Consider the following 25,403-nt stretch of genomic DNA (forward strand, 5'->3'; position numbering starts at 1 on the left):
CAGGTACGGAGTAGCAAGACAACAAAGTACAATTACAGTATTTACAGGATTTGGGCTTCGAGCCCTGAAAACACAATTCTTGAGCAACTAGCCCAACTTTACGATATACAAATTTCAACAACGGGGCAGAAGACCCCAATCAAACCCTGGAGCACTTGCTCCAAATTACACCGTAAAGCCTCCTCGAGGCATACAAGACTCAGTTTCCGGAAAAGAGCCACTCGCTCTCAAATTTAAGCCTCTCCCAGGCCACACCAAACTCCACCTTCAAGCTGTCCTCAACGGACATAAACACAGGGGTAAAATACCCAATCTACTGAGGCCTATTAAGTGAGAAAAGGTTAATTATATGGCCTCTAAAATACCAACTTGAAAGGAGGCTCTCCGCACTCCTAATACACTTTATTTAAAACCTACTTGGCACTAGGCCGTTAATGCAAGGGCTAATCCCATACTACAGAGGTGACTTCAGAAAAGAACAATTTACATTATATTAACGAAGAATAGGTTGAGAAATATAAGTTCACCTCAAAACAATATGATTGGGAGCTCGAGAGGGTTAAGCACTCTCTATACCGATATGCAGTTTAAAAGATGAAATAGATACAAGTTTCTTTACATTTTAAGGAAGGTTACATAATGGAAAAAGCTTCGGACCCGCCCCGAGAGTTAAACTGCTGAGCTAGCAAGGAAGAAGTTATTAATTGGCCATTACCTTGTTGTTGACCGCTGCCGAAGAAAGAGGCGCTTCCCGCCCCCTGCTATGTACTTTACACACTGAAAGATGGAACAGAAGTGGCGCAGAGACCCTAAAATCAGCAGTTTATATACTCTCGCGGAAGGTTCTAGGCGTTAGGGGAATGAGAACACCCGCCCACAATCACTTTATTAAAGAATAAAGAGAAACCCCTACACCAGATGAAGAAGAAACACATTATTGGTGGAAAATTAATTTCAGAAATTCGGGATTGGCTAGATTTAAAACAAGGGGAAAGAAAGGGGTAATATTGCCAACTTAACCAATGACTGAAAGAAATTTAACAAAGAACAAACTTTTGAAATAAAATTTTCTCCAAAGAACAGTTCTTTTTCTTCGCACTAGGGTGCACTATTGTAGTTCTTCAGTAGTGTCCTCTAGAAGAGAAGGTTCACACTTCTTACTTCAAGCAAAACAAAAACACATCAAAAATGACACAGTTCTAAAACTCCAAAATTTACAGGTAGTGACATCTTCTGAGAAAGTAGAAAATTAATACCGTCAATAAAGTTCAGACTTCCTCCAGCACAGGAGTTTCAACTGGCGCACCTTTTGAATTAGCGGCGAGGAGGCGTACCGCCCGGTACAGACCTCCCCCCCCAAATGTTCCTCCAGGGGTGACACATGAAATTTGTTTGAAAACTAGGTCCAAGTTTTGATGTAGATGTGGAGATTAATTGCAGAAGTATTTTTAAGATTTTCTTAATATGGTTTGATTCAGTTTCAAAATTTTTGTTGTTGCAGGTGAAGTAAAGTCTTTATGCTTGTAGAAGTTGAATGCAGAAGATAAATTTTAGTTTTTAAAGTTGAGAAAAAAAAATTTCTAAGTCCACCAGGTATTGCAGAAAAATCCAAGAGAAGGTAGTAATGTCGAACTGGAATGTCCATGTAGTTGATGTAGACTAAGTTGAATGGCCCGATCGGCCGTTGCCGCTTAAGTCCAGGAGAGGCCGCTCGGACCCCTCAAGTACCCTGAGATACCGCTCGCCCGCACCATGAGGGGAGCAGTGGTGTTGAAACACGCCGCGCCCGCGGTGAAGATATACAGGCTGCGGGCAAGTAGCAGGTCGTGCGCCGCACATCAGCCTTGGCCGGGAGGAGAGCTCCGGCTCGCCGTGCACATGTCGTCCTCGCTGGGGTCGAGGGGGCCCATCCTCAAACCCAGTCGCGGCACAGCGCCGCGCGGCTGCGGGGGCACTGAAACATTAAAGCTAGGCGGCAGAATATTGTTGGACCATCATCTTTTTGAGGGCACAGACTTTGTGGAGAGGTTGAGGGGCCAGCGGCGTGCAGATATCCATGGCATTTAATATAAGCAAGCCACAGTGTGTATAGCAGGAGACGGGAGCGTGGTAATGGCCGTGGTAAGGACAGAATGGCAGTTTAACAAATCGGGGGAGGTTTACAAAAATGCTTAAATATAGAAGGGGCAGAATGCCTTAAAAGTGAAAACTCAAAAAAATATAACCTTCATATTCCTTTCAAGATAATATGAAGCTCGTTAACACAGAAATTACACCGGTTTCACCTGGGACAGGTGAACCCTAAATATCCTCTCGGTGGCTGGATTACTTAATAATAATGTGACCGGCGTAAGGAAATCGAGAATGATACAAGGCCCATGAAATCTGGGGGCAAGCTTGCCCGCGGGAACAAAGTTCTTGACCATAACTTGGTCACCTACCTTCAAAGGGGTGGGTCTCCGTCCACGATCATACCTTTCCCTAACCTTTTCATGAGAGACTTTAAGATTGGTTTTAGCCTTCTTCCAAAGATCTTTGATGTTGTCCGGATCTATTGTCTCGGGTAGAATGTCACTCAGAGACCAGAGGTTAGAGAGCGGCGTGTTGGGAACAAACTTGAACATCAAAGAGGCTGGAGTAAACTTATGTGATTCATGAACTGCCGAATTCAAAGCAAAAGCTAACCAATGCAAGGACGTGTCCCACCTGGAATGATCTTCATGATGATAGGCAATAAGCGCGGACCTGAGATTACGGTTAACCCGTTCAGCCAGCGATGGTTGAGGGTAATAAGCAGAAGTAGTTACATGAGAGATAGACAAGTCAAAACAGAATTTACGAAAAAGGTTTGATGTGAACGCCTTAGCATTATCAGACACAACATATTGGCACGGACCAAAAGAAGCAAAAATAGAATTTAGGCAAGTAATGGTGGACTGAGCGGTAGCCAGCTTAGTCGGAAATAACCAGGAAAATCTTGTAAAACCATCTACGCACACAAAGATGAACTTGTTGGCATTTCCCTTTGACTGGGGGAAGGGTCCTACATAATCAATATACAGGCGTTCCATGGGGCGCGACGCTTGATGCGAAGACAGAAGGCCTACCTTGGTGGACATAGTGGGTTTACTAAGCAAACAAGGTTTACAAGCTTTTACTAGTTCACGGATTTCACCGTCCATACCCTTCCAGATGAACCTTTCACGAATCTTTTCACGAGTTTTAAAGATTCCAAGATGCCCCCCTAATGGGGTCTCATGATAGTACTTGAAGATCATAGGTACAAGAACAGCTGGAACGACAACTTTCATCATCTTATCCTGCCTCGAAGGGCAACATAGAACACCATTCATCAGAACATAAGGGACCACACATTCCCCAGAAGAAAGGGTTTCCATTATCGGAGCCAGCGTCGGATCTTCACGTTGGTATTTCTCGATATCCCTAAAAAGCATGGGGGCATCTGTTAAGATGGCATTAACATCAGATAACATGGACTTGGGAGGAGATGAACTATCGACCGGTTCATGGTTCTCAATGTCGTTGGAAAACATACGGCTGAGTCCATCAGCGACAACATTTTCGGTACCTCGGATATGCCTGACATCGAATTGGAAGGCAGAAATACGGATAGCCCGACGGGCTATACGACCAGTACGACGCGGCCTACCTAAGACCCAGCTTAAGGCTTGATTATCTGTCTCCAGGTCGAATTTGACATGTTCCAGATAGAGACGGAACTTCTCTAAGGCGAATAAGACTGCCAAACCTTCGAGCTCATATATGGAGTATTTTGCTTCTTGAGCCGATAGAGTCCTAGATGCATAGGCGATGGGTCGCCTCCCTAGTTCAGTCTCTTGAAGAAGGACTGCAGCTACTGCTGACGACGACGCGTCCGTTTGGACGATGAATTTCTTTGAGAAATCAGGCATAGCAAGGACAGGGGCATTACAGAGAGCTAATTTCAGATCTTCAAAAGCGGCTTGTTGAGAAGGTCCCCACTCGAATTTGATGCCTTTCCTACGAAGAAGGTTCAAGGGCGCCGCTCTATTACCGAAGTTAGGAATAAACTTCCTGAAGAAATTCACCATACCAATGAACCTGGCGATACCTTTAATGTCCTTGGGAGGTTTAAAATCACGGATGGCCTGTGTTCTAGAATGATCGACTGCTACACCATCAGGTGACACAATATGCCCTAGGAATGACATAGAGGGCTTAGCAAAGGCAACCTTGGACAACTTGACAGTTAACCCAGAACTTCTCGCAGATGATCTAGATGTTCTTCAAAAGTTTCTGAAAATACGACGACATCATCCAAGTAGTGATATAAGTACTCAAATTTGATGTCGGAGAAGACCCTATCTAGTAGCCTAGTGAGTACAGCTGCTCCCGTGGGGAGCCCGAAAGGCACGCGGTTGTATTCATACAAATTCCAATCCGTGTTTAGACTCTTCGGCAAGGGGAATTTGATTATAGGCCTGATTCAAGTCCAAGATAGTAAAGAACTTGGCCTTACGAAACCATGAAAAACAAGAATGAAGGTCAGGAAGGGGCACAGATTGCAACACCACCTTCCGATTGAGAGCCCTATAATCAATGACAGGCCTGAAGCCTCCTTGGGGTTTCAGGACTAGAAAGATAGGTGACGAATACGCCGACTTAGAGGGCCTAATAATACCGTCCTTGAACATCTGATCGATGATTTCTTTCAGAGCCTTCATTTTAGGTGGAGATAGCCTATAAGGTGGAAAACGGACAGGAATTGAATCCGTGACCTCAATTTTGTATTCAAAAAGGTCAGTAACACCAAGAGTATCAGAGAACACCTCTGGAAATGACTGACATAATTTACGAATACTATGAGCCTGCTCCTCAGGTAGATGTCTAAGGTCTAACAACATCTCATCCTGGGTAGGCGAAATAGATGAGCATGATACAGAATTACACTTTAACAAGGGAATTTTACAATTGAACGCAAATTTGAATGTGCACGACTTACTCTGAAGATCGAGCACAAGACCAGTGTGAGAAATAAAGTCCGCTCCCAGAATGATGGGGCAAGACAAATGCTTAGCCACAAACAGTTTGGTTTTCCATGTAAATTTAAAAATACGAATTTTGACCTGTACGGAACCTAGAATTTCTAATGGAGATGAATTAGCCGAAACATATTGAACAGGAGATGAGACATAGTCAGGTAGTTTACAAACAGATTTCAATTTAGAATACCATTCAGCCGAAATAATCGAACAAACACTGCCTGAATCTAAGAGAGCTGTTACAGGTTCATTATTTAACTCAATCTTAAGAAAAGGAACCGGTGCGGGGGTATCCGCCGCAATCCTAAGACACTCCTTGGGGCATTCAAGGGATGGATTTGAAGATAGAAATTTCCCTGATTTTTCGATCTGTTTACCCGGGGCTGAGTCTCGGGAAGATGGATTAATCGACTCAGCCGAAGGCACTAGTCACTTTATATTGTTGTTGGAAGTTGCACCAGAAGTTGAGCAGGAGGGGGTGCTATTCGAATTGGGACAATTCTTGGCAATATGTGAGAAAGCCCCACATTTAAAACAGCCTTGTGATGAACCAGCTCCATTCCTTGTCACACTAGATTTGAGCAATGGGCACTTGTTCCGAAGGTGGTCGGGCGACCCGCAAGCATAGCATTTACGGGGTGTGACTGATCGGCGAGGTGGAGGCCGAGTATTACTAAAAGAAGGCGGGGGTTCTTTCGCGACACGCAATGAATCGGCGTATCTAACTCCTTCCGCTGAGACGGCCAATGCCTCAAGTTCAGAGAAGGTTTGCGGGCACGCCGCGAAACACAAATATGACCTATAGGATGGTGAAATGCCTTCCACAATGGCTTGTACAATCTGGTCCTCCGGAAAGTGAAGAGCAAACACCCTAGTATAGAATTTAATATCTTGGATGAAGTCAGCCAAGTTTTCATCCAAACGCTGTACACGATAATAGTACTTCTGAATAAGGGAGGACCTTGCCCTAGCCGGGATGAAGTTAGCTAGCAAGTGGGCGTGGAAGTCTTCAGTTGATGATCGCTCGGCAATGGCTCTAACTATTTTGTCTGAGAGAATACCTATTGCATAGGGATAGATGATTTGCAAAATCTGACATGGGGAAAGAGAAAACACAAGGGCATGATCCTGAAATTCAACTAGAAATCTTAAAAATGAAATTACTTCACTGGTGGTATTAACTGAAAACTTAGAGATACCCCTGAGCAACATTGCCAATGGATGTGGCAAACTACTGAACCCAGGTGACATAATCGGTAAAGGTTTAAGTGGCAAAGAAGTTAATTCAGAACGTACATTATTCAATGAGTTACGGCGTTCAGACTCGTTGTCTAATGGGGCAGAGATAGTTTGAGCAGCAACGGTTATCCTATTGACTTCTCCCTTAGGAGGCTCTTCCTCGCTCCCAGCATTCATCGTGGCAGGTTGATCAGTTTTGGGAGGAACTTCCCCAGTTAACAATTGAGTGACCTTGCTAGATAATTCAGAAATATTTTCAAGCAGCGTACTAGCTTCCTTCTTCTGAACGTCATTCAACTTTAGAGACAACAGATCGTTAACTCTATTTGAAAAATGAAACAGCCTGGCTTGCACACGCTTAATTTGATTAGGAGAAGGATCATTTTCATCAAAAAAACTAACTACCGATGCTAGCCCAGTAATATTCTCGACGATCGTGGAAAGAGAGTCGTCAACTTCTTTCTCTCCCAAATTGGGGATGGAAATGGGCAAATCAAGGGACTCTCTAAGCTTGTTTGTGTCTATCGCAACCGTGCCTCCAGATTGCACATTTCTGATAGTTAATTCATAGATTAACTCCTCCTTGCGCAAATAGTTAAGATGGAGAACATCGCGAGGGCCGGGCATGATGACAGAACAATTTTGAAAAAATAAAAACAAATTCCAGCAACTGAGAAAATGGTTAGAGTTCGGAACAAAACAATGTTTAGCCGTCAAAAGGGGCTAAAATGAGACCCATTCAACCACGCTCTGCTACCACTTGTTACGGAGATTTCCGTGGTAGGTAGAGGTGAAAGAAGGTGCGGGTGTGAATAGGTCTCCAACTACGGAATTAAAGTTAAATGTAAAATTTAACAAGGTTATATTTTCTTTCCAAAATTCAGAAATAACAAGAATGGCAGGTACGGAGTAGCAAGACAACAAAGTACAATTACAGTATTTACAGGATTTGGGCTTCGAGCCCTGAAAACACAATTCTTGAGCAACTAGCCCAACTTTACGATATACAAATTTCAACAACAGGGCAGAAGACCCCAATCAAACCCTGGAGCACTTGCTCCAAATTACACCGTAAAGCCTCCTCGAGGCATACAAGACTCAGTTTCCGGAAAAGAGCCACTCGCTCTCAAATTTAAGCCTCTCCCAGGCCACACCAAACTCCACCTTCAAGCTGTCCTCAACGGACATAAACACAGGGGTAAAATACCCAATCTACTGAGGCCTATTAAGTGAGAAAAGGTTAATTATATGGCCTCTAAAATACCAACTTGAAAGGAGGCTCTCCGCACTCCTAATACACTTTATTTAAAACCTACTTGGCACTAGGCCGTTAATGCAAGGGCTAATCCCATACTACAGAGGTGACTTCAGAAAAGAACAATTTACATTATATTAACGAAGAATAGGTGGAGAAAAATAAGTTCACCTCAAAACAATATGATTGGGAGCTCGAGAGGGTTAAGCACTCTCTATCCCGATATGCAGTTTAAAAGATGAAATAGATACAAGTTTCTTTACATTTTAAGGAAGGTTACATAATGGAAAAAGCTTCGGACCCGCCCCGAGAGTTAAACTGCTGAGCTAGCAAGGAAGAAGTTATTAATTGGCCATTACCTTGTTGTTGACCGCTGCCGAAGAAAGAGGCGCTTCCCGCCCCCTGCTATGTACTTTACACACTGAAAGATGGAACAGAAGTGGCGCAGAGACCCTAAAATCAGCAGTTTATATACTCTCGCGGAAGGTTCTAGGCGTTAGGGGAATGAGAACACCCGCCCACAATCACTTTATTGGAGAATAAAGAGAAACCCCTACACCAGATGAAGAAGAAACACATTATTGGTGGAATATTAATTTCAGAAATTCGGGATTGGCTAGATTTAAAACAAGGGGAAAGAAAGGGGTAATATTGCCAACTTAACCAATGACTGAAAGAAATTTAACAAAGAACAAACTTTTGAAATAAAATTTTCTCCAAAGAACAGTTCTTTTTCTTCGCACTAGGGTGCACTATTGTAGTTCTTCAGTAGTGTCCTCTAGAAGAGAAGGTTCACACTTCTTACTTCAAGCAAAACAAAAACACATCAAAAATGACACAGTTCTAAAACTCCAAAATTTACAGGTAGTGACATCTTCTGAGAAAGTAGAAAATTAATACCGTCAATAAAGTTCAGACTTCCTCCAGCAGAGGAGTTTCAACTGGCGCACCTTTTGAATTAGCGGCGTGGAGGTGTACCGCCCGGTACATCCATTATTGGAGGTTGGCCACAATCACAGTGTAGTCCTGTCCAGTCCCCTAAGTTTCCTTCAAATTCAAGAAGACAAATTTGGGCAAATATTCATTTGGAGGCAGAGGAGTTAAGGATAGGAATAACTGACCACTAATGTAGATGGATTGTGACCAGGCGTGGTGCTGTACCGAGTCTGCTGCTGCTGTTCCCGGCGTGCCATCTGCTACTTCCACTCGGTGCTGTCGCTCGTTTCCCTCGCCTGTGGAGTGCTGGGCTACGTCTCTGTCCGGCCCTTCTACTCGAAAGAATATCTCACAGAGGTGAAGCCGCTCCAGACATTCCACAGCGTCATGGGGATCGTCGTGATAGCCACCACCTTTATACAGGTTTGTTGCCCTTCTTCTCTTATAGTAGGAGATGGAACAGCAAGTTAGCAAAACAGTTAGTATGACAAATACACCTTATAACCTCACTCTCGAGGGAATGTGTGAATACCTTTGAATATCTGGGGAGTACAATATGAAATGATAGACGTGTTGCACAGGGTGCACAAAGCATCCAACTTCTTTCATCAAGTATAGAACATAGTATGGGACAAGGAAGTTCCTCTGAGAGGTGGTGGTGATTATTGTTTTAAGAGGAAGTACAGCTAGGCAACCATCCTCTATATAACACTAATCAGAGGGAAAGAATGGAATGATCCGGCACTTCGAAAAATGAAGATACCGGTCAAAGAAAGACAAGGGCCATGAAGGGCGTGAACATGAAAGACTCCCTAGCCCTCGCAAACCTAATAGCGTCGGGGTCAGAAAAGAACAAGTGTTGACCGAGGGAGGTCGGATAGGATAGATGAAAGTGGAAGCAATGCCAGGATTCCTCTGAGACCCTGTCTCCTGCCCATCATGACGTGTAGTCTAAGCTGTACAGAAAACAAAGGAGGACACAATTAGGAATGATCAGATACAAAGAGACCTGTGGTCACCCTGAATAGGACACGTTAAGCGGATGCAGGCGACTCGGACACCAAGGAAGTATCTCGATGGGACGCCCTAGAAAAAGGTGGTTAAACCAGATAAGAGAAGAGAAACATGAGATGCCCTAGAGAGTAAGGATCCTAATAAATGGAGGCACAATGTTCTTTAACATCCTACATGGTTCACTGGTAGGAATTCATGATGATGATGAATCAATAAGTTTCATGCTGATCTGTATTGAAATACAAATTATAAAGTGAAAAGCAAAAAATGATTGCACCTAGCTACATTAAGTTGTCACGAGTTTCGATCTTCCCAAACATGGTCTGAGCGTTAGAGGGTTGGGTTGCTGAAGTTAGCCAATCAGATGGGTTTTGTGAGGCAGTGTTGTTAAATGACAGGCTTTAAAGCACCAATAGAAGAAATAAACTTCTCCAGGAGAGGGCTGCGGCGAGAAGTATAAGCGTGCTGTTACGTTGCTCCGACACAGAAGATCTTATGGGACAGGGAAGAGCTGCGAGTGGGAAGGAAGCCGCCACGACCTTAACTAAGGTAGAGCCTGGTGTGAAAATGGGAAAACGTAGAAAACTATCTCAAGGGCAGCCGACAGTGGCGTTTGAACTCACTATCTCCTGAATGCAAGCGCATGGCCAGGTCACTCGGTCGAAAAATTATTAAAAATTGACAAGACATGATTAGAAACATGGATACGGCTGTCGTAGTTCATCGTCACAATTCTTAGGCTTGTCGTTTGAAGTAATACACATAGCTTATGGGATTTGACTATTGCTTATTTAGCATAGAATGAAACCATGTGGCATTCCATTATGGACGTCGTGAAAGTACAAAATCGACTGAGCTTTGTTTTCCAATTTGGATCAAATTCATAAATTTGTCTGGAAAAGACATATCTGGCCTGTCGCAGTTGCCTTTGTTCGCTTACCTTCCGTGAGTATTTCACTCTTATCATGTGACTTGTTCTCGTACCTCTCTTCTGTATTCTCATTGTAGGTTCAAAAATGTGATGTGTTGATATGAGATCCATTCCTAATTGTGAAGCCCAAGGTGGAACGATTTTAGCTTTTCGCTTTCTAATTTGCTCTCTTTTATACCACAACAAGACATTTGGTCTGAAAGAAAGGGGAAGTTGCAGACGTCAGTAACAATGTACCTACAGTATTTACTGTATTTGAATGCCAGACGTACTTGTAGTCTCGTCCATTTCAACAATTTATTAAATTTTGCTTTCCAATGTTCACAACATTATTTTAAATGTATTATTGAAAGACAAACATATTTATGTTGGGTGCCAACTCAACTTTGAGTGAAGCATGCACTGCCATTTTCTGTCTGTTTAACAGTCATTTGCAGGGCTCGTGGTGTTCGAATGCGTGAAGAAGGCAGCCCTCCTGCCGACTGCCATGTTCCGCTTCGAGTTTGCTGCCTACCATTTCCACATTGGCTTCTCTATCTTCTTGGGGGGAGTGGTGGCTGTCATATCCGGCCTGTCACAGTTGCCTTTGTTCGCTTACCCTCCGTGAGTATTTCACTCTTATTATGTAACTTGTTCTGGTACCTCTCTTAAGAAAAGGACATCTGTATTCTCATTTTCTCGACTAAAATATGACTTCCATATTCTTGTCAGAATTCAAATCACAATAAATGGCCACAGAATCAGATTTAATTTGCCTGCTCATAGTTTGATTGTACTTGTTAGAGGGATTTTGACAAAGGTTGGGTCCAAAAGCCCTAGGGTAAGGGATGGAAGTCCACCGCAAAATAAGTGAAGGATTGTAGAACGGAAGGGTTTGTTTACTTAAACAGTGGAGGAAGCAAGGGAGCAAATCCTTGAACTAGAGAAACAAGCAGTTAAAAAGAAAAGGTCTTCACATCTGCGTCGAAAAAACCAAAATTATTACAAACAACAAACAGCCACATAAACACCTCAAAGTCCAAAAACAGAAGATTTAAATAGTAAATGAATTCAAATATCTCGGAGAATGGATTGGTTGGAATTCTGTGGAATGGAAAGCAATGGAAACTGGCCTTCGGGCTAACATACAACAAGAAATGGGGGGTCTAAAATGAAACGAGAAGGACTTTCAAAGGCCAGGTGGAGAAACTCAAGCTAATACACATCAAGAATACAGATACAATGCAAAAACGGTGATCTTCTCAGAATAGATTAACCACAACTGCAAAACAAAACCCAGCTGGTGTAAAGAGCTCGTAGAATTGAAAACTACAGAAAATTCACTTTTCAATCGAACAGCTTAACTAAAGGTTCGTCTTGAAAGATGAGAAATAGTGAGCAACGAAAGATGTGTTAACAGTTCTTTGAGATTTATTAAACTAACTGCTGTCTGTGAAGAATTTGGAATGAGAATTAATAAGAAAAAGACAAAATGTATAGTGATAAGCACAAGAAAAGTGAAGACCAGGAAATAATAGAACTAGTGGATTCTTTCAAATACTTGGGATGTGTAATAACAGAGGACATGAGGTGAAAACTCGTATTGCGATTGCGAAGGAAGCATTTAATAAGAAGATTAGACTTTTCTGTGGGGGCATGGATAGAGAATTGAGAAGTGCTTAATATGGAGCCGAGACATGGACATTGAGGAAAGAGGACGAAAGAAGACTGGAAGCGTTTGAGATGTGGATTTGGAGGAGATTGGAAAGTATACAATGGATAGAAAAAGTAGAGAATGAAGAAGTCTTGAGAAGAGTTGGAGAAGAGAGAAATATATTAAAAGTTATCAAGAAGAGAAAGCACAATTGCATTGGTTATTGGACGAGGAGAGATTGCTTGCTTATAGATGCTATAGAAGGAACGGTAAATGGAAAAATACAAAGAGGACGGAGAAGATGTCAGATGCTGGACAGTGTGAGGATAGAATACAAGTATGAGGAAGCAAAGAGGGTGGCAAGAGACAGGATTGCGTTGAGGGCTGCCATGTGAAGACCTGCCATATGGCAGAACACTGATGATGATGATACAGCTGGTACCATTAAATTAAACGGGTTTGTTTTGTCATGAGCCAACAATTAACGAACAAATTAAGGCTGAGGCTTGACATTGAAAACAGCAGCTCTGAGGGCCAAAGTTAGGCTCATAAGATTTACAATAGAAGCCAGGAGCTCGAATATAAAACCTGGCTTTGAAATTAGAGTTGCATTTAGAAACCTTGACTAGAGGAAATAATCATTACAAACGGCAACATTAGTTTTAGAAATTAATACTCAAATATAATAGGCACGGTTTCGTAAACCTTGAATAAATATGAAAACAAAAGGCAGAATGCTAAAACACAGATCGCAGAGCAATCAGTTAAAAAGATCCTTTAACCATCAATGTTAATATAATTCTACATGATTTTTCTTTTCTCGACTAAAACTTTAACAAACATTTGCAAAACCCGATGCGGAAGTGCAGCGTGACAGGTTCGACTTGTGGTAGAGAAGAACGGAGTGCAGGAACAAATCACAGAGCCTCTGATGTAACTGGGAACCAGGTGAGACCAGTCAAATTCAGACTCTGGTGAGTTGAAGCGAACTGCAAGCCATTTTTATTTGAAAAAGGTGCACTGGAGAACACCACAAAAAGTAGCGCTGGAAGAAACTAAACTAAAATTACGTGACAGAAATAGAACAAATTAAGTGTAAAAATTCTAATGTAAGCCTTGAAAGAATATCCAAGTTAGATATTCAATAAGTAACAGATGAAAGTATGTAGTTAATATTAAATGATATGATAGGAATAGTAGTTTTGGAAGAATATGTTACATCATCGTAACCAATTAGAAATGAAGCTGCTGTTGACGAAACAGTATGACATAGAGAGAGGCCTCCAAAGCAGTGGGAAGGTATGTTTAGCAAGCAGTGCAACTCCTAAACGGATGATTAAAGAAAGGAGCACGCAAGTAGTTCACTTGAGTATGTGACGTAAAGTAAATTTCAATAAAGGAAAGTAAATAGGGCTACGAGTTTAATTAAAATGCTTGAACTACCAGGAACTTTGTGGAAACACGAACACTTGTCACACAAAAACATGCATAAAATAGTAACTAATGCAGATAATTCACTCAAATTTTGCATTCATGGTATTGAAGGTTATAGTTTACCCATTCTTCATTCCTTGTAGACTGCTGGCTCTGGTACAAATGTTTCATTTGAAATAATTCCAAAAAGAGTGAATCCATGATCGCAGGTTTGTGTCACCGGCTGTGCGCATTTGGAAGAAGTTGGTGCAGCACTTTCTTTGATATTCTGCTCACCTCAGTAACTATCACTATCGTCAAACTCGGATTCATTTTTGAAAACGTCATTATTGCTGTAACAAAATCTACGAGCGTCATCACTACCGCATAATAAATACTGAATGCTGGTGTTGTTCAACAATTCCAGCGTCACACACTTCTAGTTCCCTTACAGTGTGTCTTGTTAGAAATTATATTGCATCATTGCGATCTGCACTTGTGTGCTCGTCATGTGGCTTAAGTCTAGGAAAAGCTTCTTGAGAGTAACCGAAACACTTGCAGGAACAGCACAGCAAGCAAGAATTCAAGAATGGTGCGTCAGGAGTCAACATACGAGCATCGGTCAATGGATGACCCCAAAAGAGGAACTCCTTCCTGGCCATGTTACAGATTGGGTGAATTGGAGAGCACTGAATAGACTGTGCTCTGGTGTTACGCGGTGCACGGCAAACCAGAAGAAATGGGGTTTCGAAGTGGACAGTACCTTGGATGTGGAGAAGAGCAGACCACGGCCCATTTACTGCAGTGTAGTTCATGCCCATTCAGTTGCACAACAGAAGACCTCGTTAAAGCGAAGCCAAATCAATCAAAATCAATCAAGCAATACTGATCTGCATTTAGGGCAGGTGGCAGATTCCCTATCTGTTGTTTTCCTAGCCTTTTCCTAAATGATTTCAAAGAAATTGGAAATTTATTGAACATCTCCCTTGGTAAGTTATTCCAGTCCCTAACTCCCCTTCCTATAAATGAATATTTGCCCCAATTTGTCCTCTTGAATTCCAACTTTATCTTCATATTCTGATCTTTCCTACTTTTATAAATGCCATTCAAACTTATTCGTCTACTAATGTCATTCCACGCCATCTCTCCGCTGACAGCTCGGAACATACCACTTATAATACCAATATAAATGGTCCGCTATTGGACATTACAAATTTTCCAGCCAACTCATTCCTGGCTGCCAGCACTTCGCCCTCGCGCGCCAGGGTTGGCCCATCAGTTGGCACCTAGCACACCCACCAATACGCTGGCTAGTGCATACCGTCTTAGTCTCTTAGTGCATTGGCACTGCCGGTGGTTCCAGTTAGCCTACGCAGTGGCCTCCACGGCCTATTCCTCTCGTAGCATTTTTCAATTACCTGGCGCATACTGAAAATCTGATCCTGACAGCCTCTCTGTGGTCTGAAACCACACTGGTTTTCATCCAACTTCCTTTCAACGACTGATCGCACCCTCCCTTCCAAGATGCCAGTGAATATTTTGCCTGGTATACTAATCAATGAGATACCTCGATAGTTGTTGAAACCCTTCCTGTTCCCTTGCTTATAGATAGGTGCAATTACTGCTTTTGTCCAATCTGAAGGTACCTTACCAACACTCCACGCTGATTTTACTACTCCCATTTCATCCCTGCCTTCCCACTATACTCACCATTTCGTTTGCAGACAGATTTCACTTTCTCTACCCTAGGCCTAGAGATGCTTAGATCACTACAGATCAGATAGTGGTCTGTATCATCGAAAAATCCGCGAAAAACTCGTACATTCCTAACAGATTTCCTGAATTCAAAGTCTGTTAACATATAGTCTATTATGGATCTGGTAACCGTAGCCTCCCATGTGTAGCAGTGAATAGCCTTATGCTTGAAGAATGTATTCGTAACAGCTAAACCCATACTAGCACAGAAGTCCAGCAAACGCTTCCCATTCCCATTAGCTTCCATATCTTCCCCACATTTACCAATCACCTTTCGTATCCTTCAGTTATATTCCCAACTCTTGCATTGAAATCGCCCATTAGTACTATTCTATCCTTGCTGTTGACCCTGACCACGATGTCACTCAATGCTTCATAAAACTCGTCAACTTCATCCTCATCTGCACCCTCACATGGTGAATACACGGACACAATTCTAGCCCTAATTCCTCCAACTGACAAATCTACCCACATCATTCGCTCATTTACGTGCTTAACAGAAACTATGTTGCATGCAATGGTATTCCTGATAAATAGCCCTACCCCAGACTCTGCCCTTCCCTTTCTATCAACCATCAAGTACACTTTATAATCTCCTATCTCTTTCTCATTATCTCCCCTTACCCGAATATCACTAACTCCTAGCACATCCAGATGCATCCTCTTTGCTGACTCAGCCAGTTCTACCTTCTTTCTTCCATAAGCCCCATTAATATTGATAGCTCCCCATCGAATTCCATTTCGTTCGCCAAGTTGTTTCCAAGGAGTCCCTCACCTGTCAAATGGGAGTGGGACTCCATTACTGCCATAGGTCCGAGGCTTGCTTAAAGTGTTCTGAGCTCGGTAAATTTATGAAGCAGGATGCTGCCCTACTTGCACATAGTCCAAGTGAGGATCTCTCCTCTAACGGGTTATGGACCACCGGTGAATTGTATAGTCCTAGCCGCCTGAGCACAAGGAGGGCCATGACTCAGAATATGTCCGAGATGCCCACTCCCATTCCATAGCAACTGGTATCCCGACTCTCAGGACCACGTACTAGACCACTCAGCCGTTGCCCATGGTTCACGAACTAGGACGTGACTACAGTAACCCACAAACATGAACCATTATGCCATTAGTATCTAGGCGTTCAAGATGAAAGTGAGTGACAGTATAAAACCATGTTTCTTGTATTAATAATTGTAATTATTACTTTTTATAGATTAGACTCCTTGCATTCCATTGTAAAACACTAATCATAAAGGGCAAGAATATGAGCAATCCTTTCTTGTAACTGGTATATCACGGGGGAGGTGGGCGATGCTTCTCCCAAATTCTGAAGTAATAAGACAATTTGTTGAATTTCCTGTTGTAGTTGATTCCGTTGCATATTGAGTTGCTGTTCCTGCTGCAGGGTCGGACCCGGAATTACCAGAGCAGTAGCTGTGGAGGCAGAAGGGGTAGGAGAAAGAAGAGTCTGAGACAAGGGAGCTGCTCATCCCGCGGGAATGTAGTCCTGACGCAGAAAGGCATTATAGCCTGCTTGGTCAAAACCGGGTGCAGGTATAGGTTTTGCGGCTTTCTGTACCACCTGTGTGAACTTCCTTTTCCTCGGATATTCCGCAGTAGAGGACTGATTTTGAAGGAGGGGTGGGTTCTGCTGTGGGTGATTCGCCTTAGCCTCTTGAAAAGAAATATGCTAAACACTCATTACCTTTTTGATCTCTGTTGATATTTTTGTTCAGGATAGATCGATGTTCCGGTTAGATGGGTACCACTACAATACGCACATTTATGCTGTTGTGCTGTACACTGACAATTTCTGTTCTCGACTTAGGGTAGACATTTGCGGCAAATAATGGGTGCAAAAATAAATGGTTCAACATGGGGATGTACCTATAAAAGGGACACTTGTTGAGGTAACTGGTGAGAATGGAAGATGACTTTGATAGACCCATCATTATTGACCACTCTCCTTTTAGTCTTTGGACCGCTTTGACTTGAACCCGTGATGTAAGATACATTCACAACTAAGTATTTATTTATTTTTCACGTAGTCGATACAATGATTGCCTAAGGCAACTTCATGGTTAAAAGTGGTACATGTTTTGTATATTATCAACATCTTCAGCCACATAACACTGCTTAGATGAAAAATACATAAATTGACAAAATAATGCTTTAGAGGAAGTGTCCTTAAAATTAACATGTTAATACTTAGTTGTGAATCTATTGAAGTGCGATAAGGACCATGAAGCTGATTTTATGTAAACGTAAGATACATACGAATGTCATCATCAGATAAACTTTATCAACGTCACGTATGATATCCACACCCAAGAAGTTTGAAGACGTTGAGTTTTAAAGATTCAAGAAGTCTTGTTCTGCATTATTAAAGACAATTTGTGACCTATTGCGTGAATTGGATGTTACAAAAATATTCCTTTCGTAGCAATGTCTTCCCAAAGCCATGGGATGAAGTTGGCTGAGTGATTCAATAAAAACAGTGTAGGGACGAGGATGTGAATGAGAATAATATTCCCTTTCCACTGGTGGTTGTGGAGTGAGGCCTGGTGACGACGGAGCTTGTTGGGTGACCCCCCTGAAACCTGACTACCCGACAACAACAAACACTCAATGCGCACAGCTTACAACGAACTGAACATAGACCATCATTGATTGCAGAGACTATTGATAAAGTTTGTAGATGCTTCGAGAACTCTCCCAAGAAATCATTGCGTCGATTGAGCCAGGAGACAGATATTTGATATGTCACATGTCAGAGAGAAGCAGAGTGTACACCTGCTGGACTCCGTGAGGCCATTGCGCACTAAATAAGCGACATTGGAGAGGATACACTTCCCAGAACATGGTGAAATGAGTACACTTGTGTATGGATGCTGTTGGAGGACACTTCCATTTGCTATGAGGAATCTCCCAACAAAGTATTGTAACCTGTTCCGGATCACTGGACTCCATGACGTGCCTGGTCCAGCACTGCTACGCCCGTCTATAGACTGTGCACGAGAACTTGAATTCTTTTTAGTTTCCCGATTCACTCTTGCATGTTCTGCCATTTGTGGTCATTATGTAGAACTAATAATTGAATCGTGAGTGTTATAATCTTGTGATTCTTGCACCAGGAGAAGAACTGATCACACAGACTACAAAAGCAGTTCATGGTATTTCGTATTCTTGCATATTCTGTGGTGAAATCCATGTATCGCCATCCTTGTCAGTGCAGAACGCATGTCGTGGTTTTCATTTGTCCATCCTCTATCAATCATGGCGTCTGTAGGATAGAAATTTCTCTTCTATTTTCATCCGCTTGTCTCGTCGGAGGGTCAGTAGTTTCCTTTCTTGACTGGTTGATGGCAGCTCAAGTCCTCAATGAAGAAGGTTTCTCTTGCCAAGTTCATATGCAAGCCTTGATGGCCCGTTTTTTGCTATTCCGAGGGCTCTTTTTAGGAAGCAGGCTTTTACTTTTTCTATTGCTTCTAGATCTTTGATAGGAATTCCCAAATCAGTTCCAACCCATACAACATAATTGGTACAATTTTAGCATTGAACACAGTCATAGCTGTATTCAGAGAGAGCTGCTTTATATTCTTGAGATTGTACATGGCTCTTATTGCAGAAGATGATGTGGATCCTGTATCATGTTCCTGATGTCTGTAGACTTAGTCCTAAGTATTTGAATGAATTTACCAGTTCTGTTTTTTGTTTCCCTAGTAATATCTTGTTTCTGGCTGGTACCCTGCCCCCTTTTTGAAAAACCATATATAGTGTTTTTTTCCTGGTTTCTGAAGAATTTATTGTTTCAGCCCTAATATTCAGTTTGTTTAAGGTCAGCTGTTTCTTATGTCATGAGTGTCTTGTTTTAACATGTTACCCTCTCGGCTTATACTCAATAACTCCCTATCTCCCTTCCTAATACAGGACATTATTTTTATACTGATGGAGCAAAAATTGCTTGTGGTGTTGGTGCAGCCTTTTGTCTTCAAACTACTAATCATGTCGAGTCGTATCATATATCATTCCATTTTTCAATTTTTTCTGCTGAGCTTTTTGCTATCCGTCAAGCTTTGTTGTACATAAAAACGTGTTCCATTCAATCCATCACCATATACTGTATATACTGATTCCCTCAGTGTATTACAATCTTTACGGTCCTCCAAATATACCCTCAACTGGTATTTATATAATGTCTTTTTTATATCAGTTAGGAGTTGCTCTCACACTAGTAGCTCTCTCATCCTCACCTCCGCTCCACATCGCTGTTCCAGCCTCCGATTTTTATCCCCTGCTCAAACAAAAAATGCATTGTCACTGGCAAGAACTATGGAATGAATCTGCCGTGTCTAAGGGATACCATCTGCTTGCTAGTTATACACGTCGTCACATTATCAATATAATACATCTTCCTTTTAACCATGCTTTAACCCCTCAGATTCAATTTGCTTACACATTCATTGTGCGTATGTGGTTCCTCTCATGCAGATGCAAATCATTTAATATTCCAATGCCCTGTCCATAAATCTGCCTGTCGCTGCTCCTTTTCACGATTACTCAGTCTTAGATGTCAATTACCTACGAATGTGTCTTGTTTATTATATAAGCCTACTTCCAATATCATTAATGCCCTTAATACATATTTGGATGATGCACATATACAGTTGTAGCGTTTTTTCTTTAGTTGTACATTATGTAGTGCCTTCCTCTGTGATAGTAATTTAAACCCCCCAAAACAATTCTCCTTCACCCTTTTTCTACGTTATCTGCGCTACCTCTCATGGCAACACATGTTCTACTACGCTTCAGTGTGCGGCTCCCTTGTCGGTTCATCTATCTTATTTCATTTGTTTCACAGTTGATCGTAACCTCTTTGCGTTCGGTAACATTTCGCGGTCCGCATGTAAGTTTTCTCATCTGAAAACACATTCCACGCCGTATCGTGTCGTCGTCCGCTTCCTCGCTGTTCTCTTCCTCTCGTCTCCCTTGTATGTTGATCCAGGTTTCTTAGGATTCCCTTTCTATGCCAGTATATATTCTGGCTGAGTGAAGCGTTACAATACCTGTGTGTGGTGACTGAGTAGGTACTGGTGCAAAGTCAAGTTGTCTGGTCCTGCTAGTTAAACCTTGTTAGTCTCACTTCTTGTGTGTGATGTACGATAAACAAAGTGATTGGATGATTTGGGTGCAATTTGTGTTTTTATTTGAGATAGTGTTCATTGTGCTACATTATGTTTTTATTGTGACTGGGTAAAAACTCAAAGCCCATTAACCTTTCAAGAAGAAGAAGAACCACAACGGAAAGTGATGATGAAGATGATGATTTTAATGAATTCTTAAACGACTGTGAAAGCGAGAGTGATACAGAGAGTGCTGAAAGTATTGTAAGTGAGAAAGAAGCAGAGCCTCCTTCTAAACGAAACAGCGAGTTCAAAAGCTATTTCATCACTGTTTTCGTGGCGGGCGGACGACCAGGCTTTCAAGTGGCAGACTCTGACAGCCCCAAAATCATTGAATTTTTAAAACCTTTTGTGCCAGCGGCGCTGGTGCAACTAGTTGAACAAACAACATTGATCTGTCACAACATTCCAGGTTTAGAAAGTATTTTTAAAATATCAACTTATGTACTTGTAAGGAGTTACATGGATTAGCTGCCTATAGATTTTAGGAAATAATTTTATTTTGGGCTCTTTACTTTGTATAAAGAAAATATACGCGTGGGCACAAAAGGTGTTATTTTGTTTTCTCTCAAAATAATATTGAATATAAGTGTAGGATTTTCCATTTGCATTTAGATTTATAAAGAAACAACATAAGTTAAAAATTGAGGCTTCTACAAACTTTGATACATACGAATGAAAAAACTCACCACTGAACAGACAACGGCACTTTTTAACAGCCTAAGATAATATGTAGTAAAACAATTATATGCGGCTGAAGATGCCTAAGTGACAGTGAAACACGTCTTGCAATGTATGTTTTGTATTGAATGTGTGGATCCTCAAGGAATGTTCTCCTTTTGGATGAGCTGAGTTTGATCACAATATGGTTGGAATTCATTTATAGGAAGAGGAATAATATATGAAGGGAAAAACAAACAATTGATTGATGAGACCTTAAACACCAACTTTCATAAAACTGAATTGAGCCATTTTGTGTCGATTGCAGATGGAAAGACAGGCGTGATGGATATTTAAAACAATTCAATTTCCTTTTTATTCTGGACCTGATATATACAAATATTAATTGTTTGAAATTCTGTCCAAAACTCTTCTAGATGTGACCATTATTGTTTAATTCAAGTGACATAAGAAAGTCGACGTACTTTTACAATGAAGATATCACAAGCTATATTTCTAGAAAATAGATCTCAGAGAATTAGAGTAGGCGAAGCTTTACCTGACCCTGTAATAATTAAGAGAGGAATTCCTCAAGGCAGTGTTATCGGACCTTTGTGTTATCTTATATATATCAATGATATGTGTAAAGAAGTGGAATCAGAGACAAGGCTGTTTGCAGATGTTATTCTGTACAGAGTAATAAATAAGTTACAAGATTGTGAGCAACTGCAATGTGACTTCGATAATGTTGTGAGATGGACAGCAGGCAATGGTATGTTGATAAATGGGGTTAAAAGTCAGGTTGTGAGTTTCACAAATAGGAAAAGTCCTCTCAGTTTTAATTACTTCGTTGATGGGGTGAAAGTTCCTGTTGGGGATCATTGTAAGTGTCTAGGTGTTAATATAAGGAAAGATCTTCATTGGGGTAATCACATAAATGGGATTGTTAATAAAGGGTACAGATCTCTGCACATGGTTATGAGGGCGTTTAGGGGTTGTAGTAAGGGTGTAAAGGAGAGGGCATATAAGTCTCTGGTAAGACCCCAACTAGAGTATGGTTCCAGTGTATGAGACCCTCGCCAGGATTACTTGATTCAAAATCTGCAAAAAATCCAAAGAAAAGCAGCTCGATTTGTTCTGGGCGATTTCCGACAAAAGAGTAGCGTTACAAAAATGTTGCAAAGTTTGGGCTGGGAAGAACTGAGAGAAAGGAGACGAGCTGCTCGACGAAGTGGTATGTTCAGAGTTGTCAGTTGTGAAATGGAGTGCAATGACATTAGTAGACGAATAAGTTTGAGTGGTGTCTTTAAAAGTAGGAAAGATCACAATATGAAGGTAAAGTTGGAATTCAAGAGGACAAATTGGGGCAAATATTTGTTTATAGGAAGGGGAGTTAGGGATTGGAATAACCTACCAAGGGAGATGTTCAGTAAATTTCCAATTTCTCTGCAATCATTAAAGAAAAGGCTAGGAAAACAACAGATTGGGAATCTGCCATCTGGGCGACTGCCCAAAATGGGGATAAGTGGTGATTGAACTTCCAAATATCTCTATCTCCTATGTCAAATACATTTTCACCTTTTCAACGGAGATACTCACGAATTTGCTTCTTGCCTAGTCCACGACAACGATGACATAGTTCAAAGGAAGAGGGAGAAAAGCCATGAAAGAGAAAGCGCTGCATCTCTCCTCACTAAAGTATGACCCATCAACCAGTCTCCATTTAGGACAAACACCCAGGTCGCAGGTTCCCTAGACCTAGCCTTTTCTTAAATAATTGCAAAGAATTTGGATACTTACTGAACTTGGTCTGTACCTCATTAACTAGAGAATTACGAGAAACGTCCGTGTTTGTTTACAGGGTCGCCAAGGAGCTGATGCATGAACCGGGACTCACCAAATACAGAGAGGCCGTGGATGGGCTTGTCATTTGCCACCTGGCTGTGGCCCTGAGTACGGCTTGTGTCTACTATGTCATGACTAGGGGTGACTTCCGTTTACGTGGTCGCATCATGATGGCCCGCGACTGAGCTTCTTTTTGGAGTAAAGTATTATGAATGAATGAAAGCCTACAATCTGTTTTCCAGTCATTGACCAGGTCATGAATTGTGCCTGTCGCACTCCTCTGGGCTAATGATTAATGACTGACATATGAAATGATAGTGGAGAGTGTTGCTGGAATGAAAGATGACAGGGAAAACTGGAGTACCCAGAGAAAAACCTGTCCTGCCTCTTCCTTGTCCAGCACAAATCTCACCGGGACCCGGCGGTGAGAGGCCGACACTTGAGCCACGGATGCTTCTTTGGAGTAAAATATTATCTGTATTGTGGATGGCAGTCTCTCAGTTCTTCCAGCAACATCTCTCTTCTGACATTGGTAACTTTTAAACCTGTCACTTTCTTCCATTCTCAGCCGCTTGTGTTCTTCATACAATCTTTCCTTTTTTTGTAGCATGCTTGCACAAACGTCATTTCAATTTTGCTTTCTTGTGGCAGTTAAACTCATACGTCAAAACTGGGACAAAACCATTCGTGAATAACATCTGTTTCATTCGATAGCAAGTGTAACCTTATTAAACACCATCCTCTAGTTTACAGTGCTGATAGTAGGTGTTCCCTTGATACACTAGACGAGCTCCCCCCTTGTCATCTCTGGACACGGGCTTTATTACGCCCTTACAGGTCTTACGAGAGAAGAATTAGTGTTGAGGCTTGTTGGGGTCTGAGAGCGTTCCTCACTCATTTCTTACTTATAACGGAGAGTGCCATCGTGTGGGAGGAAGATGGTTAATGCAGTCACGATCAGAGCCGAGCTGCACTCTGCATTAATTGACCGGTAAAAAGCAAGCGTTCTCATACTGAATGTATTAGGAGCAGTCAAATGAACGACACCACCATGAAATGGTTTTATTCCAACAGCATCTTCCACTGGGAGACGATGATCAATTCTCGTTCAGTAGAAAGAGGTAGGTCGCCGCACCCGCTCTTGCCCTTCCTCGTCCAAATCATCAGCCATGGCTAATGCCGACGTGAACACAAATTTCTTCGTTAGTTTTCTCGCCTGAGGCCATTAATCTGCACTATCATATCAGGAGCAATGGCTCGATGGGCCTGTCCTGGGCGCACGTGATGCCGTCGTGCACACTCAGCGTCGACATGCACCACAGACAGTTTTTTGTATTGTAGCACCCTCTGCCGCACTCCTCTGCTCTTTTTTGGTTGCCTCCATTTCTACACACCAGACCCGTCCACGCACCTGTTTGATCAAATCGACTGTTACAGGTTTCGTCCTTATATCGTGGCCATCATCAGCTATAATCTAAATAGCATTTAAGTCACCTCTCATCTGTTCTTAGAGAGAATGCAGATGGAAGCACCCGGTGGTCACCCGTGGACTTCTATGCATTTGTAGTCCTAAAAAGGGCCTTAGGAAATAGACGACCATGCACCATTAATGGCCTCTGGCAAGCCTGTCAGGTGGAACGTGCTAGTTGCATTGTCAGGCTGGCTTTCCAATTGAGCATGATCGCTGGTGGAACAACCAACTTGCTTCGTCGTATTCCTTGAATTTCTGATACTGTATTCAATATTTTAGCCTTTACATCCATTTCTTGTTATGTGATACCTTTATCTTTTAGTTTTATAATCAATGATGTCCACGATATAAGGACGAAACATGTAATGCGGCACTTCTGAGAAATAAGCTTTACAGTAACAGTACCGAAAACTATGAAGTTTACAGTTCTCCTATCACATAAGAACAGTGTTGCCACCTTTCACATGGCAGGTTTTCATTTGACTGCCCCTTATAAAACACAGAAGAAAACTTCAGCACAACATTGTTATGTGACCGGGAAACACTTGTTCCATTCTTGAATTCTGTGATTCCTATAGAGAAATGGGAAACATGGAGGAATGCAGTGCCATGCCTCATTGATACTCGAGACACATTACAGGAATATTTGTACGGAAAGAGTAAATTTATATCACAGTAGAATTCCATTAGTCCGGAACACCCGATGATATTTTTTTTCAAGTTTGTGACAGTTAAAGGAAATGCATCTGCTATTGTTAGACACAATCAGCTGTCACCACATACAGGTTCACTTCATTGTTTTGATTGGGAGCACTTTTCTGCTGATCAACATTTTTCTTCAAAACGCTGTGTTACAGCTGTTTTTGCTGTACACCTTAACCTGTATGGTAGTAAGAGGTACCGCCCAATAGTCCGGCATTTTCGGTAATCCGGCACCGCGCCGGTCCCAAACGTGCCGGACTATCGGACTTCTACTGTACCAATATAATTGTTCCACTTTTGGACATTATAAATTTTCCACCTTACTCATTCCTG

General features: G+C 41.9%; 1 protein-coding gene across 2 annotated transcripts in view; it reads left to right on the forward strand.

The window, feature by feature from the left end:
- The window catches only part of LOC136885800 (plasma membrane ascorbate-dependent reductase CYBRD1), a 47,417-nt gene extending 23,934 nt beyond the window's left edge, over positions 1–23,483 (forward strand). For both annotated transcript variants that reach the window (XM_067158534.2, XM_068230211.1), the window contains exons 3-5: positions 8,684–8,895; positions 10,845–11,020; positions 22,914–23,483. In XM_067158534.2, the coding sequence (XP_067014635.2) occupies positions 8,684–8,895; positions 10,845–11,020; positions 22,914–23,082 (557 nt within the window). In that variant the 3' untranslated portion in view covers positions 23,083–23,483. The remainder of the gene's footprint in view (positions 1–8,683; positions 8,896–10,844; positions 11,021–22,913) is intronic.
- Positions 23,484–25,403: the final 1,920 nt, after the last annotated feature.

This window comes from Anabrus simplex, chromosome 14, assembly GCF_040414725.1.
Source record: "Anabrus simplex isolate iqAnaSimp1 chromosome 14, ASM4041472v1, whole genome shotgun sequence".
NCBI classification, from domain to species: domain Eukaryota; kingdom Metazoa; phylum Arthropoda; class Insecta; order Orthoptera; family Tettigoniidae; genus Anabrus; species Anabrus simplex.